The sequence below is a fragment of the Carettochelys insculpta genome, chromosome 8 (genome assembly GCF_033958435.1).
Source record: "Carettochelys insculpta isolate YL-2023 chromosome 8, ASM3395843v1, whole genome shotgun sequence".
Lineage (NCBI taxonomy): Eukaryota > Metazoa > Chordata > Testudines > Carettochelyidae > Carettochelys > Carettochelys insculpta.
In genome coordinates this window covers 16,104,719-16,121,275 of record NC_134144.1, presented here as the reverse complement: position 1 = coordinate 16,121,275, position 16,557 = coordinate 16,104,719, and the positions used below count along the sequence as shown (strand labels likewise).

General features: G+C 44.6%; 1 protein-coding gene across 2 annotated transcripts in view; it reads right to left on the bottom strand.

Annotated features, from left to right (window-relative positions):
- Positions 1-16,557, bottom strand: part of SF3B1 (splicing factor 3b subunit 1) — a 52,776-nt gene that overhangs the window by 12,290 nt on the left and 23,929 nt on the right. For both annotated transcript variants that reach the window (XM_075000640.1, XM_075000641.1), the window contains 9 exons: positions 12,952-13,119; positions 12,496-12,730; positions 10,771-10,983; positions 10,277-10,398; positions 8,269-8,466; positions 8,071-8,172; positions 6,176-6,355; positions 4,650-4,736; positions 4,176-4,446 (listed from right to left, as the gene is read on the bottom strand). In XM_075000640.1, coding sequence (XP_074856741.1) covers positions 4,176-4,446; positions 4,650-4,736; positions 6,176-6,355; positions 8,071-8,172; positions 8,269-8,466; positions 10,277-10,398; positions 10,771-10,983; positions 12,496-12,730; positions 12,952-13,119 — 1,576 coding nt within the window. The remainder of the gene's footprint in view (positions 1-4,175; positions 4,447-4,649; positions 4,737-6,175; positions 6,356-8,070; positions 8,173-8,268; positions 8,467-10,276; positions 10,399-10,770; positions 10,984-12,495; positions 12,731-12,951; positions 13,120-16,557) is intronic.

Below are 16,557 nucleotides of genomic sequence, written 5' to 3'. Positions count from 1 at the left end.
CCGGAAGACCTCGCGCGCCAGGCGGATGGCCCTGAGCTCCCCGAGGGCTTGGGTTTGGCGCTCCCCTAGATGAGCCCTCCCAGCCCAGATCTGAAACGTCCGTCACCAGAGACAGTGAGGGTTGGAGAGGCCTCAAGGGTGCTCTCCTGCACACACCATCTAAGTGACCACCCAACAACTGAGGATGGACAGGATCTGAGATGGAACCATTACTCACATGGCTCTGCTGTCCCTGGAAGGTCGGTAAACAGGGGCCAGCCATAGCTGAAACAGACACATTCAGAGCCTGGCAAACTGGACTACAAACAAACTGTACATCATGTGACCCAACAGCCCCATGCAGCACCTGGCCGTTGTGGTGGGGAACCTGATGATATCATGTATAATACCCGCTATAGTATGAAACCTGCTGTCTGGCAGGAAGGTCCTGCCTCTCCTTGAGTCCAGAAGGGCTCCCACAAACTCCATTCTTTGTGTTGGGACCAGAACTGACTTTGTCTCACTGACCAAGAGACCCAAACCATCCAACGTTTGACGTACGAACTGTAGATGCTGTTGCACCTGAGCCCAAGAATTCCCTTTGACCAGCCAGTTGCCCAGGTATGGGAACAATTGGACCCTGTGCCTTCGCAGGAAGGCTGTCACCATTGCCATGCATTTGGTGAAGACCCTCGGAGCAGCAGACAGACCAAATGGAGGAACTGTGAACTGGTACCTGAGCACCAGACACTATGAACCACAGAAACCTCCTGTCAAGAGGATAAATTGTTATGTGAAAGTAGGCATCCTGTAGTCAAGAGCAGCAAACCAATCATCCAGCTCCAGCAAAGGGATAATGAGACCTAGGGTCAACATGTGAAACCTTTTCCGTTTTTTACAAACTGGTTCAGGTCTCGTAGGTCCATGATGGGCCTCAACCCCCCTTTCGACTTCTGGATTTGGGAATACTGGGAATAGAACCCCTGTTCTTGAAACTGTTGAGGGACCTCCTCCATAGCCCCCCACCCACTAAAGAAGGGACTGAATCTTCTGCCTGAGCAGACTCTCATGAGAGGGGTTCCTGAAGAGGGGACAGGGAAGGCAGATGGGAGGGGGAGTAGGAGGTAAACTGGATAGCGTATCCCCTTTCTACCGTGCACAGCACCAACTGGTCTGAAGTTATATGGTACCAGGGAGGGTAGAAAGGGGATAGGCAGAAGCAAAGCAGAGGATGGGCTGGAGCAGAGCTGGGAAATGGTGTGGGGCTCTTGACACACCTGCCAAAATGCTTGTTTCGAGCCCGGCAGTGGCTTAAGGTGGCCTGGCCTTTGACCCTGCTGATTAGGGTGCCTTCTGCTGTTTCAAATTCTGCACCTATTATGAGGCTGCTGCTGTTGGGGGAAATGTCTAGCAGGTGGGAGAGGGATGAAGTGCCTACACTGGGTTGCAGGCATATGCAAACCCACGGAATGCAGCATGGCCCTTGGGTCTTTTAGGCTATGCAGCCTTTTATAAGTCTTCTATGAAAAGAGAGTGGGTCCCTCAAATGGCAGGTCTTGAATAGTGTGTTGGACCTCGTAAGGGCGGCCAGACTCCTGCAACCATGTCCCTCTATGCACAGCTACCCCCGAGGCCATGACTCTCGAGGCAGCATCTGCTGCCTAAAATGCCACCTGGCGGGCCGCTCTAGAAATGAGTTTATTCTCCTCCACCATGGCCGTGAAATCGGGTTTAGAGTCCGCAGGGACTAACTCTGAGAGCTTTGAAAGAGAGCTGGCCATGATGTACACATATCTACTAACCAGGGCCTGCTGGTTAGCAGTCCGTAATTGTAAACCAGTGGTCAAACAGACCTTCCTACCATATGGGTCCTACCGTTCAGCCTCCCTGTTTTTTGGGGAGGGACCATGAAACCCCATCTCTCCCTGTGGTTTGCAACACCAACAAGGGAATTGGAAGGAGGGTCTGTAAACAGATGTTCATTGTCCTGAGAGGGCACAAATTAGTGGCGTTCGTTTTTCCTGGCCATTGGCAATGCTGAGGCTGGGGTCTGCCACACCGTTTTCACCACGTTGGCAATTGTTTTAATGATGTGCAAAGCCACTCTGTGGGCGCCAAGGACAAAGTGTCTGTGACAGCATCTGTGTCATCCTCTACCTCCTCGGCCTGCAACCCAAGCCCCAGACCCATCCTGTGCAGGAGCTGCTGAAACGCCCTGCTGTCCTCCAAGACCGGGGACACTGATGACCCTGTCATCGCTTCATTAAGTGAGGAGGAGGAGGAGGAGATCCCAGTGACATCCTGTTGTGGAATCAGAGCAGGGGTCCTGTTGGCACCTGTTGGGATCTCTGTAAAACCTGCAGTTCCTGGTGCCACAGCCCCAAGACCAGCTGAGGTGACACAGACAATGAAGGCACTGATGCTGGAGTTAAAATCTGATTTAAAGGTGCCTGGCCTGGCACCAGACCAGCCGGTGCCAAATAAAACAATGCCATGGGACACAGCACTGAGGCTGAGGGTGGCCATACTGCTGAAATCAGTGCCCATATCTGTGCTAGCGAAGGGACAAGGGAGCCAGACGGCGCTGGTGACTGTGCTCCCGTAGTCTCGGGGCATTCCCATGGCGGTGCACTGAGTGATGCCATTGCCACTGACCTTGGCCCCAGAAGGGCCCCCAGTGGCGGCACTAAAGGTGTCCTTGATGGCCCCGTCAAGTGCCCCTGGGCTTTGTGGTATGCCCATGGGGTCCAAAACAGCCACTGGGGTGGTCCCCGGACCCATGGAGGAGCTCCTGGCACCCTCAGAGCAGCCTGAGCTGGAATAGTAGGAGTTGGACTCTGATGCCAAGAAGTTGGAGGCCGAGGACCAATGTGGTACCACAGATTTTAATGGCATGTGGGGAGCCGGTGCCTCCACTGACGCCACCACCTGGGCTGGGCTCGCAACAGGCACCTGAGGAAGATAAAAATGTTCAAGTGCCGCAAGCGAGAGGCAACACTGGTGTCGGAGCAGTTAAAAGACCAAGCATCGATGCCACAGGGAGCAAAGCAGTGGAGGCAACCGCCTGCAGCCCCTCAAGTCCTAGGCCACTGTGCTTATCTGTAGGCAGCAAGGCAGGTGGAACCCCAGTGTGCAGGAGGTCCTGCACCACATGGCACGCATCCAGCATCGATGGAAACTCGGAACTGCGTGGGTGGTGGCTTCACACTGGAGTTAAGGCATGTGCCTCGGGCTCTCGCTCCAGGCACTGCAGAGCGGGTGCGCCGGAGTCCTTTTAACACCTTGGTGCCGTAGGAGACCAGCCCCTATCATGCCGCTGCTGCTTCTTTGGTAAGAGGGACTGGCTCCTGTGTCTTCTGGTGCCCTCCTCTCGGTGCCAAGCCTTCCATACCACTGCCTGCATTGGGGCACTCTGCACCAAGGAGGCTGCACTGGGCCCTTTGGGGCGGGGAACGTCTGGCTGCAAGGCCACCTGCCTGAAGAGAACTTTCAGCCCTTGGACTCTATCTTTTAGGGTCCTGGGCTTAAAGGACCAGCACACTGCACAGCGGTCACCCTGATGGCTTTCTCCAAGACAGGCAAGGCAGTCCGTGCGTGGCTCAGACTTGGGCATACGCTTGCCACAGTTCTGATAATTTTTGAAATCCAGAGAAGCGGGCATCCCCCAGTGCCAAGAGAGGTGGGGAACCTGCCCAGCAATTAAAAAACAACAGCTATTAACTACTCCACTTTACTAGAACTATTTACAACTAAATAACTATTTACACTTTCTACAAGGTTCCCAGCAATGAAGGAGAAAGAGAAAAGGGGAGCTCCAGCAACCACCAAGAGTGGCAAGCAGGAACCAAGCGTGAGGCAGGGCGGGTGGTGCATATATTGATCACCATATCAGCACCACTCCAGGGGGCGTCGCTCCAACCCTATGGCTACCGGCTAGGGTAAAAAGTTTCTGGGGCGGGCCAGCACACACCCCGTTTGGAATGCGCAAGAGCTATCACTCGAAGAAGAAAGGTTTTACTACAGTTATTTAAATCACACAAAAAGCTTTGACAAAAACTATAAAAAGGAAAGGGCAATACCTTGTTGTAGTCTATTAGAATTAGACTCTAGGCTCGCCATTCAAGAATTCAAGTCCTTAATTTAACCCACAGCCTTATGTACAATAAGAGGAAACATTTTAAAAAAGCAGAACATACCATGTTCAATGATTTCAACCAAACTTCGGAGATGAGGCAAGATAGCACAGCCCATAAGAATAGCAATTTGCTGCACAATCTTGATGCCAGTGTGCCTAGCTTGCCAGGATTTCTTGCTCTTACATACAGCTTTCAAGAAGGGCAATAGAGAAGGAATGCCTAACGCAGAGGCAACAACAGCAAAGGCTCGAGCTGTTGTATTTCGGACATATTCATCCATGTTATCAATATCAGGTCGCATGGTAGAAATCATTGTAGCTAAACCAGCAGCCTGAAAAACAAAACATATATACTTGTGTACAGGAATGATGAACTTTTACCTTTTTTGCTGGATTTTTAAGTTTCTTCTCACATAATCATTACATTTTCAATACTACAAAGCAAACTAACTCCTGGTCAAATAGTTACAGTAACATTTTAGTTATAACACTATCTCATTGGATTCAAAAAGGACGGCTGCTGTAGTGTTTTTACCTTGGCCAAGTTTGATATAATTTCTCTGCCTTCCACTCTCGCATAGTAGTCTTCATCAATCAGCAGAGGTTCGATGACCACAAGAATCTGAAAAGGGTAACAGATGAAAAAAATTAACACTTCAAAACTACATTAATGAGTCTCTCAACTCATGTATTATTCTTTACTTTAGCAGTTCTAGACCTACAATAGGATTCCAATTCCAGTCATACTGCATAGATAGCTACCACAATCTTTTACTTCCAGTGCATGCATACCGACTCTTCCAGACAGTCTTGCTCTTAAATTTCATATTTTCATGTGTTAGTCATACAACTTACAAAAGGTATTCTGCAAATGAAGTCAACTAAATAACTATGTATGGTATTTTAATATGTTACATATTCTATCTATTTTGAGGATAGTTTCTCTAACAGTGCACACATATTGATCTTTGGGGCCGTGGCGGGTGGGCAGGAGGGTTAAGCCTGGGATGGGTTAGGGCTGCAAGGGGGAGGATGCGTGGATGGTGAACTGTAACCATGCTGCCGTGTGGTGGGGTTGAGCTGGGGACGTGCGGGGTGGAGGGTGAGCCAGGGGCAGGAGGGTTTCAACCAGGGCCACACAGGGTGTGGGGTGAGCTGGGGTTTTGAACTGGGGCTGCATGTGCAGGCCAGTGGAGTTTGAACCAGGGCTGGAGGAGTGGGATTTTGAGTTGCGCTTAGCTTGTGTTAATGCACATTACGCACAACTCGAAATCACACATTTCGAGGGTTTACTGTATTATAGAGCAATCAGTAGAGAATGCAGACCATATTCATAAAACAAATACTAGCCATGTCTACACGTGGACGCTACTTCGAAGTAGCGGCACTAACTTCGAAATAGCGCCCATCACGGCTACACGTGTTGGGCGCTATTTCGATGTTAACATCAACGTTAGGCGGCGAGACGTCGAAGCCACTAACCCCATGAGGGGATGGGAATAGCGCCCTACTTTGAAGTTGAACGTCGAAGTAGGGCACGTGTAGACGATCCACGTCCCGCAACATCGAAATAGCGGGGTCCGCCATGGCGGCCATCAGCTGAGGGGTTGAGAGATGCTCTCTCTCCAGCCCCTGCGGGGCTCTATGGTCACCGTGTGCAGCAGCCCTTAGCCCAGGGCTTCTGGCTGCTGCTGCTGCAGCTGGGGATCCATGCTGCATGCACAGGGTCTGCAACCAGTTGTCAGCTCTGTGGATCTGGTGTTGTTTAGTGCAACTGTGTCTGGGAGGGGCCCTTTAAGGGAGCGGCTTGCTGTTGAGTCCGCCCTGTGACCCTGTCTGCAGCTGTGCCTGGCACCCTTATTTCGATGTGCTACTTTGGCATGTAGACGTTCCCTCACAGCGCCTATTTCGATGTGGTGCTGCGCAACGTCGATGTTGAACGTCGACGTTGCCAGCCCTGGAGGACATGTAGACGTTATTCATCGAAATAAGCTACTTCGATGTAGGCTTCACGTGTAGACGTAGCTACTATGTATTTAAATAAATTTCAGAGAAACTGACCTTGTGTACATATGGTCGGACCAAATCATCCAGCTTGTACAAGATTCTATCAATAACTTTAACAAGCAAGTGACGTTCTTGATCTTCAAGTGTGGGTGACATCAGCAGAGGCAGAATCTGATTGAACAGTGGACCTGCTCCAAATTCACGAGCTTTATCGGTAATCTGACGCAGAGCAGCCTAAAAAAAAAATCCCTCTGAATTAAACCACAAAGAAAGATACCAGAATAATATACTCCCATGTAATTAGCAAAATCAAGCCATAACCAAGTGTAACCATGCGGATTTAAAATGATATGTGCATGCTCTTGCCAAAAACACATTGGGAACACTGATCTGAAGATACAATATAGGTTAACTGGGTGTCCATGGCACTCAATCCCTACCACCCCACCACAGGCTGCAGTTGGGAGGCAAGGAGCTGAATCCCAGAGTCCTAAGCCCTGGTACTCAAGTCCTGAGCCCACGGCAGAGTTGGGACATGGAGAGCTGTCTTCCATACCCAACACCCCACCAAACTGCAGTGCAAGAGCATGGCAGTCCTGGGGGCAAGCCCTACACCATCCCCTTCCCAGTTTCTCCTCCCTGCCTCCTGGCCAGGTCAGAAAGGGAAGCTGGACAGCTACTACTCTAGCTGGTGCCATGGAGCAGATGATGGCAGCATTCCCATACCTCCTGCTGATGCCCCAGGATGAAGAAGCTCCTCAGCTTCCAATCCCCTCTGACCCACTAGAAACAGCTGGTAAGAGCTACCCAAGTGGTGAGACCTGGCTCTGGGGCTGGCACACCCATCTGGGAACTAGAAATACAGGGGAAACCTACCAGCACATGACCCCTAACTACTCCCTCCCAGCACACTGGGCTGTTTTCATACTCTCTTAGCTAAGCCCTTGAGTTATAATTTGAGTGCTCCCTACCATCCAACAGGCTCAGTGGCCTGCTGAGGTGAGTCGGGGTGGAGGTGGCATTCCCTCCCTGGACCCCTTAACACGCCCTCCCCCAACCCGCCACATTCCAAAATAGAAGGCAAACTATGTCTACTACCCAAAACCCCTGATGGGCCTGGAGATTAATAGTATGCTGGGGAGAGGAGATGAGCCTCACAAATACAATGCTTGAGAATCACTTGCAATAAAATAAAACATCCTTCATATACGTGTCACAAAATGTTTTATAGATGTCATTATTATAGAATGGAAATACTTGTGCGTGCGTGCGTGCGTGCGTGAGAATAAAATATAACTGTGATCAATACATAATTTAAAAAGTACTAGACAGGAGGAAAACATTAAAGGTGTGTCTACACTTGCATTCCTCTGTCAAAAGAGGGATGCAAATGAGGTAAATTAAAAAGCAAAGGAGGTATAAATTTGCGCATTTGGCATCTCATTTGCATATTATAATTTCAAAGAAGCTTCTTTTGAAGGAAGAAGCCAGTTTAGATGCTGCTCTTTCAAAAGTAAACCCATCTTCGAAAGAATCCTTCTTCCCATTAAATAAAGGGAAGGATTCTTTCGAAGATGGGTTTACTTTCAAAAGAGCCGTGTTTACGCTGGCTTTCGTCTTAAAAAAGAAGCTCTTTCAAAATTAGAATATGCAAATAAGGTGCCAATATGCAAATACATGCCTCATTTGCATAACTCTTTCGAAAGAGGAATGCAAGTGTAGACGCACCTTAAGAGGTATAAACAAGCAAAGAACAATACAGAGAGAAAGCAAGAGCTAGATGAAAAGAAGGGAAAAATAATATAAATAAAATGTCCTTTAGAAGCAGCTTGGAGCAAACTCATGAGCAGCTTCTGGGAAAACAAAACAAACTGGATTCTAAAATCAACAGAGAGGAAATTATGGGTATTTGAAAATGACAATGGTATATGCAGATCAGAATGTCTTACTTTTCTCATTGGAGGTGTACCATTCTTTATTTTTAAAAGCAGTTTCATTATTTTTCTTTCTTTCTGTTCTTCTGGACTAAGCGTAGATTCATCAACATCAACCTACAAATAATTACAAATATATTAATAAAGGCATATTTTACCCTCTCTAGCCCCCACCAGGAAACATTCAATTAGTATCAATGAAATCTCATTTACCAGTAGTTTATCAAAGTACTGAATGTCATCTGGTTTTAGGAATGGAAGATTTCCAGATGGCTGGTCATTGACGCTTTTCATGGTCCTATCTTCTGTTTGCATATGGAATCCAGTCATGCCACCCAATGGTGTGGGAGTTGCTGTAAGTTTGCGAGCTGGAGTACGAATAGGCACATAACCAGCTGGAGGTGGAAGAACCTGATTGAAATGAAGATAAAAAACAATGGACCGAAATAAGGAAGATACAATTGTCTAAATATTAAACTCTAAAAAGTACTTTCAGACTGCAAACCTGAAAGTTAAAAATAACATGACCTGACATTCACAACAGTGTCAAAACAGGGAAGAAGTTACAAAGTTGTACCAGTAATTCTCTGTATGTATCAATCATTATCAATGATATATTCTATTCATTTCTCAGTCTTCCAGCGTACGTTCTAGAGTCTATCCTTGTATTTGTTGTAAATTAACTGTGCTGTTATAAATAGTCTCAGAGGTGTAGCTGTAATATTCTGTGGCTTCTCAAACAAAAGCAGTCCTGTGGCAATTTAAAGACTCAAGCTACAGAACTGCTTGTTATTTTTGATCTTGTATGTTTTTTGAAACTCTGTATATGCTGTTGGACTTGAAAGTAGAGGAATGATGTAACGAGGGGTCCTAACACACACAAATACTATTGTATGTTCTCGTGAGCAGAAAGAATACAGGCTGAACCTCTCTAATCCAGAACTCTCTTGTCCATCAAATTCCATAACCAGCTGTGGTTTTAGTCAGCCGGATGACCACTTAACATGGGTCAAGCCAAGTCTCCCATAGTCCCATAAAGTTTGTTTACAGCCAACAGTCCTGGCTTTCAATGTTCTGTGTGATTATATAGCTGTAATTTATCCCAAATATCTTCTAAGAGCCAAGTAAGCGGTGGAAGTGTTAGTAACATGCTAGAAAATATGACGTCCCGTCGCCCAGCAAATTCTCTCGTCAGACACTGTTCAGGTCCCAAGGGTGCCAGACAAGAGAGGTTCAACCTGTATTAGGCTTTATATGTTTCTTTATGTAATGCTTGATGTGAATATTTAAGTGTTTTTTTTTTTAAATGTAGGATATTAATACAGTAGACCCCTGATACACGTGCAACTCGATTGCACGCATCTCAGGTTAATGTGACTCTGACTGGTGGGGAACAGGTGCCTGGGGCTCCAGCATGTAGAGGGGAGCTGGGAATCAGGTGGCAGGGCTCCTGCCCTGGTCAGTTTCCCACCTCTGCAAGTGGAGGGGAACCAGGAGCCAAGCTGCTGCCTGGTTCGCAGCTTTCCTCTACTCACTGGAGCCAGGAAACTGATTTTCCCACTCCTGTCAGTGGTGGAAGCTGAGAGCCTGATTCTCAGCTGCCGCCACTGACAGGCACGGGGAGGCAGAGCCAATAGTCAGGCTGCCGCCCCTGAGAGGAGTGGGGAAACTGATGGGCACATCATTGCTGGTCTGTTTCTCCTGTGCTCTGAGCAGCAGGCAGCTCACAGCCAGGCTCCTGGCTGCCCACCACTCACAGGAAACAAGTAACTGACCAGTGCTCCTCCCCCAAAGTTGCGTGAAGTTTGACTTACATGGGGCTGTGCAAAAATGCAACCCCTGCGTAAGTCAGGGGAGGGTCTACTGTACTGACGGACAGTTTTCAATCTCTATCTGATCTCTTCTACCATGTCTTCTACCACTGGCTCAAGTTCTGCAGCTGTTCTTCATAGGGAACGCCTTCTGAAATCAGCATAAGCTTCCTAAGGTGAAATTAAATTAAAACTGGCCTCTTTTTCTTTTTTCCCTTCTAATGGATGCATATAAAACACCAACAACTAAACTACCAAATGTTAGCATGAATTCATCTTTATTTAGTTACAGACATTCACATAACATTTATTTTATTGCCAAAAAACCTATATACTGAGTGGAAAATGTATCACCACTAAATTACAGTATATATAGTAACAGACTGCTTGGATTTATTCAGAACAACTACCTTATATCCCTCTGGGAACATGGCATCTAGTTCTTCATCAGATAGTGGCCGATTTCTTTCATCTATTTCTCTTTCCCAGCGCCATGCCTGCAGCTGTTCAGGAGTCATGCTCATTATGTGACCTATATTTAGGTTAAAAAAAAAAAAAAGGATTTCAATTTCTGTCTGCGAGGTTATCTTCAAACACCTAAGAAATCTCCAGAACTAAGACGTGCAGCATTTGAGTACAGTACTGGCCTCAGAATTCCAACTGCTTGAGTGTTAACGCTTTCAGGAACCTTTTTAGCAATTCTTGTGGATCAATTCAAAAACTGACAGCAGACTTTGAGGTTACATTATTCTGTGCTCTTTAATAGAATTACATTGCTAGGGACATTAAGAATACAAAAGTTGGGCTTTCACAATCAAAAAACAGATCATGAATGCTGACATAGATCTACGTTATTTATACATTTTAATATTGATTGATAGAAAACAGAATGGATTCATCTTACCTGGAGTCGGGGTTGCCATGTTCATTGCTGGTGTACCAATTGGTGTTTTGCCAGGTGTCAAAACAGGAGTGCTACCACCCATTTGGCTAGCAGGTGTTTCATCCCAACGTGACTTTCTTTTGCTTGCTCCAGGAGTCGGAGTCTCACCAACAGAATCACCACCTCGATCTGTACGAGGAGTCTCAGCCCATCCACTGCCATGTCCCGGTGTATCTATAAAAGCCCAATTTTTTCAGATTGTAATGGCTACAAATCAGATCTCACAGGCAAAATCTGAAGATTACTGAAAGTTGGGGCGGGGGGGGGAGATCATTCTAAAAGGTAAGCAATACTACGATGTTAAGATTGGATCTCCCTTATATTATTCCATTCCACTCTTTCAATTCTTTACCAGTAACAACCTGATGACACACATCGAGCTTTACCACTAGTAGATCAGCTAAGCCAGCTACTTCCCAAACTAACTTGGCCATAGGACACATTGACAGAACACATACATACTAGTTGGGTGGGTGGGGGGAAGTGGAGGATTTCACACCAAAAAATTACCACACGTGATGCTTAAAAGTTGATTTAAAAAAGAGTTAGGTTTTTTTCAGATATTTATTTTACAAAGAACAAAAATACTAAGAGAAAATCATCTGAATGAACAGCTAATGCCCTTCTAACAGGACAGCTATCAACCCTATAATAAAGTACACTAGACCCTCCTTGCTGCCCTGAGATACGCACAAGTCGAAGGTGTGTATGTTGTGCTGGCACGTTTAGAGGAGGACCCTAGCGGAAGTTCCAACCTCAGGGAGCCAACGCTGCAGCTGGGGACAAGGAATCCCCATCAAGTGGGAACCCCCTGTTAAAGGGATGGTGAGCTGATGGAGTGCGGTGCTCTGCCAAATCTCTTCCCCCTGGACAGGGGGAACACCTGCCCCTGCCATGGTGATGGATGCTGGGACTGAGGTGGTGGCCCTGCCCCCACTTGACTTGCACAAATTTCCAATTATACCTGGTTTCCCAGGAATATAATTCCCACAGAAATCAAGGGTCTACTGTATAAAAATTAAAAACTGAGTAGAAACCCAAAACAGAAAAATCAACATGACAGCTGAAAGAAGAATGGTTAGTGTTGTTCTTTTGTACAAAAAAAGGACGATATTGTTAAAAAAAAAGGGGCCATCTTTTCCTTATAAAAATAAATGAGTTTTTTCTGTCCTGTCAGCATGCTGATAATCCTGACCTTCAAAAGTGACTGCAACACAGTGCAGACTGGTGGACACTTAAAACATAGGTCAATAGAGCTGTGGCACTCAGTGGTACGAAAAATCCTACCACTGTATCTATGCTGTTCTGACTCCCCCGTTAATGCAGTTAGGTTGACAGAAAAATGCTTCCATGTTGAACCAGGACGCTGAGCTCCTACAGTGCCATCAAAACCCTTCAGTGTTCTGAATTTACAGCAGAAGCTGACAGCAGCATAGCCATAGCACTATAGCCTCATATATTGCATAGCCTTAGTTTCTTTTGCTAAAACCATGAGGAGTGACATTTTTATGATGGAACTCTGGCTATCAGCGCCCCAACTGCAAAACACATCGGCCATTGGCTGTCCTAACTTTCCCCTGCCTACTTCTGGCTTGACTTGCTCTCATACTGACAGCCTGAAGTGAAAAGTTCTTACCCAATTCCTATTCAGACCTTTCTTATCAATTCTAGTAATTCCAGAAATACCTCTTTCTGTTTTGGGTGTCTCATCCCAACGATTTTTACGTGCACTAGAAGTTGCGCCTCCATGGCCTGGAGTTGCATGACCAGGTGTATCCCGTCCAGGGGTTGCAGCTCCTGCCGGTGTATGACTGGGAGTAGGATCCCATATTTTTGAACCTGGGGTTGCTCCAGGAGTCTCGCTACCCTTTGCCCGGCCAGGAGTTTCATCCCACCTCAAAGAAGGAGTATGTCCAGGGGTCTAATCAAGACAAATGCACAAGCTGTTAGAACGCCATAGCTACCTGTGAATTTCCCTGGTAAAAGAAAAGGTAAGGGTTTAATTTCTATTTAGTATACTAAATGAAGGTGCAGCCCATGAGACATCTCTAAAAGTCAAGAGGTTCTGCAGAACTCTGAAGTTCTGCTTAAAAAATTAATAGCTTCTACAATGCACAGGTTAACTAATAAAGGGATGAATACCTCTGCTTGATCCCAACTGGATAGTTTTTTAGGTGTTGCACCAGGAGTCTGGTCAGCTGTTTGATCCCAACGCCGTTTGCGTTTTGAAGGTGGCTGGGAAGAGGTGCCATTGACGACTTTAAGTTCTCCTGCTTTAGCTTTTTCTGCTAGCTGTTGCCTAATTTCTCGCTGTTTAAAAAAAAAAAAAGCATTCATTCCTTAAAAGGTCAGTATTAGGGTGAAAACAGTTCTCGAAACAAGTTTCTTTAGGGTAATACTGTAGATTACGAAAACAGAGATGGTTAAGTCAAATTTAGTTTCATGCTGTGTTCTTTTGTTTTTTCCAGCTCAGACAATGGCATCTGATTTCGTTTATATGAATCTAGCTAATTTTAATTTCAAGTTCCCAAAACTAGCATAAAGCTGCAAAGTTTGGGTTCAGCATTCTTCAGTACAATATTTATAAAGTTTTCACTGAATTGTTATTAAAAGATTGGAGAAACAGGTATTCTTTAGTGACAGTGATAGCTGGGTTAGTCTGTATTCTACAAAAACAAAAAAGCCATCATGTAGAACTTTAAAGACTAACAAAACAATTTATTAGGTGATGAGCTTCCGTGGGACAGACTCACTTCTTCAGATGTTCTTTGTGGAACATTTGGTAATAGATTTTTGCAAAACAGCGTTTTAGTTCAACTATGACTTAGTGCTCTCTCTCTAAAATGTTCTAGATGAACTACAAATGGAAAATTAAATCAAACAAAATATTTTAAGATGTGATCATTAAGACAACATACGTTTAACAATGTTACAACACATTTGCCTCAACCAAAATTCATTTTTTAACTCAAGCACTCAAAAAAGTGAATTATATCACAACAAGTAACACTCAAAGCTATTCATTTAGGCTTGAGTTAGCTATATATTTGGTCTTAATTGTTAAGATTGCCACCTTAGGTTAGCTGAATATATAGTTCATATAGAACTCTTTATTTTAACCTGTTGGTATAGTAGACCCCTGAGATACACGCAACTTGAGTTGCGCATATCTCAGGTTAACGCTCTTCTGACTGTCAGGGAGCTGCTATCAGCTCCCCACCACTCAGAGAAACCGGGAAACTGACCAGTGCTTCTGCACTGGTCTGTTTCCCGGCTCCTGTTGGGGTAGCAGCTGAGAGTCAGGCTCTCTGCTGCCACCACTAACAGGAGTGGGGAAACTGACCAGGGCAGGTGGTCAGTTTCCTGGCTCCAGCAAATGGGAGGGGAGCTGGGAACCAGCTGGTCAGTTTCCTGTCTCTGAAAGCAGAGGAGAGCAGGAAGCCAGGCTGCAGCCTGGCTCCTGACTCCCCCAAGTTACACAAAATTTGACTTACACAGGGTTGTGAAAGAATGCAACCCCCGTGTAAGTCAGGGGTCTACTGTGTTCCATAAATATTAAGATGCCAATATAAAAGACATAAGCCAGATCATCAACTGGGGCAAATTAGCATAATTCCACTGAAACTAGATGTGCATGTCTAAACACATGCCATTAAAAAAGATTTACAGATCAACTTCTAAACTTTTCTTGTCTTGAACCGAAAATATCAATGTCAGTTTCATACTAGACAGCAGTTTCTCAAGGAATATGTCTGGTGACTAAAATTTTACAAACAACATGTGCCACTTTCAGGGATGAATATACAAAGCATAAAGAATAAATGAAAGATGTACTGAAGGAAACTAACTAGCAAAGATTCCTGAAAGGTCAGGGAGAACACAATGCCTGTTACATATTTAAATGAATCCATATTTAGTAAGCACAGCTTTTACAGGCAAAGTATACTAAGTTAAGAAGTAATGGCAAAAATCCTCACAAAAGATAAGCTTAGAGATGCCCAAAGAATTTGTCTGGGAAGGGTCCTTTTGGGAGACAAGTAAGCAATTTAAGTAAAGAGAATGAGGAGAAAGGAGAGTTCAGAGAGGAAATTAAGCAGTTAGGGCTGTGAAATATTATAGTAAAAAAGTGTTAAGAGATGCTGAATGATTAAAGAGAACACCCAGTTTGTTAATGAAATCCAATTCTGGCAGCCTAACTCATGCAATCACACCCACTAACATCCTTAGTAATTAAACAATTACACAAATGGGAAATCAGGTGGTGACAGCTACTGTCACTATGTGCAATATTCCCAAAAGACGACTTTACAGCTATTCTAAAAGCAACAGGCTCTTCCAATGAATGTGTCTATAAATAATCAATTGTGCTGGCTGTTGCAAACAGTGACAATCTGATTTCAATTAGTGTATTATAGATGATTTGGTTAAGATCACCATAAAGGAAATAGCTGCTTTTGAATGTACTAGTAGAGATGCAATGTGGATACTGTTGTACAGAAAAATAAATAAGAGCAATACAAGGGGTATTAATTAGCCTGAACAACCATTAAAAAATACAGTAAATTGAAAAAATAGTGGTGTCAGAAAAAAGAAAATATTAAGTGCAACAATCAACTTATCAAAGTCTGATAGCTGACACAGAAGGAAAATAAGAGAGTGAAAACAGCAGTAAGCAGATCATAGCTTGGATAAAGCAGCTAAGAATCAAGGTCAAAAAAGTACTCTCTCCTGTGAAAAACTTATTCAAAGCTTAAGTTCAAAAATAAAAATAGCAGTGTAGAAATGTAACCAATTTCAAGGTGCAATCTACACATAACATGCAATTTACAAAAGGAAAAACTTCAAGAGAGTAAAACCATCTTTAGAAGAAAGGCTCACAGACTCAGTTGACACACTAAACTGAGCAAGTTTAAAACATTTATTTGGTTTCAAAATCATTTTCAACACAGTAAGGGACAACAGAATTTTATAAAATGTCTGTTTAAAAAGAAAATGTAAAATGTATCTGAAAAACAATTAATCTTTTGAAAGATTTCACTATAAATTTATCTAAATCTTTCACTCAAAGTTACAAAGCTGACAGACACTTTGAGCAGCTGCCAATTTTTCCTGGCAGTCTTAACTATGTTATTTAATGCCATGGGCTCTTACAAAATATAAATCTTTTTAAAACAGAAGAACAGCTATAGTGGGTCAGACCATAGGTCCATCAAGCCCAGTATCCTGTCTTCTGACAGTGGCAAATGCCAGGTGCCCAGAGGGAATGAACAGAACAGGTAATCATCAAGTGATCAATTCCCTGTTGCCCATTTCCAGTCTCTTGCAAACAGGCTAGGGACACTGTTCATGCCCATCCTGGTTAATAGCCACTGATGGACCTATCCCCCCATGAATTTATCTAGTTCTTTTTTAAACTCTACTTTAGTCTTGGCCTTCACAACATTATCTGGCAAGGAGTTCCACAGGTTAACTGTGCATTGTGTGAAAAAGTACTTCCCACTGTTTTAAACTTGATGCCTATTAATTTCATTTGGTGACCCCTAGTTCTTGTGCTGTGAGGAGGAGTAAATAACAATACCTTATTTATTTTCTCCACACCAGTCATGATTTTATATACCTCTACCATATCCCCCCTTAATCGCCTTTTTTCCCAAGCTAAAAAGTCCCACTCTTATTAATCTCTACTTACATGGCAGGTTCCATACCCTTAATCATTTCTGTTGCCCTTTTCTGAACCTTTTCCAATTC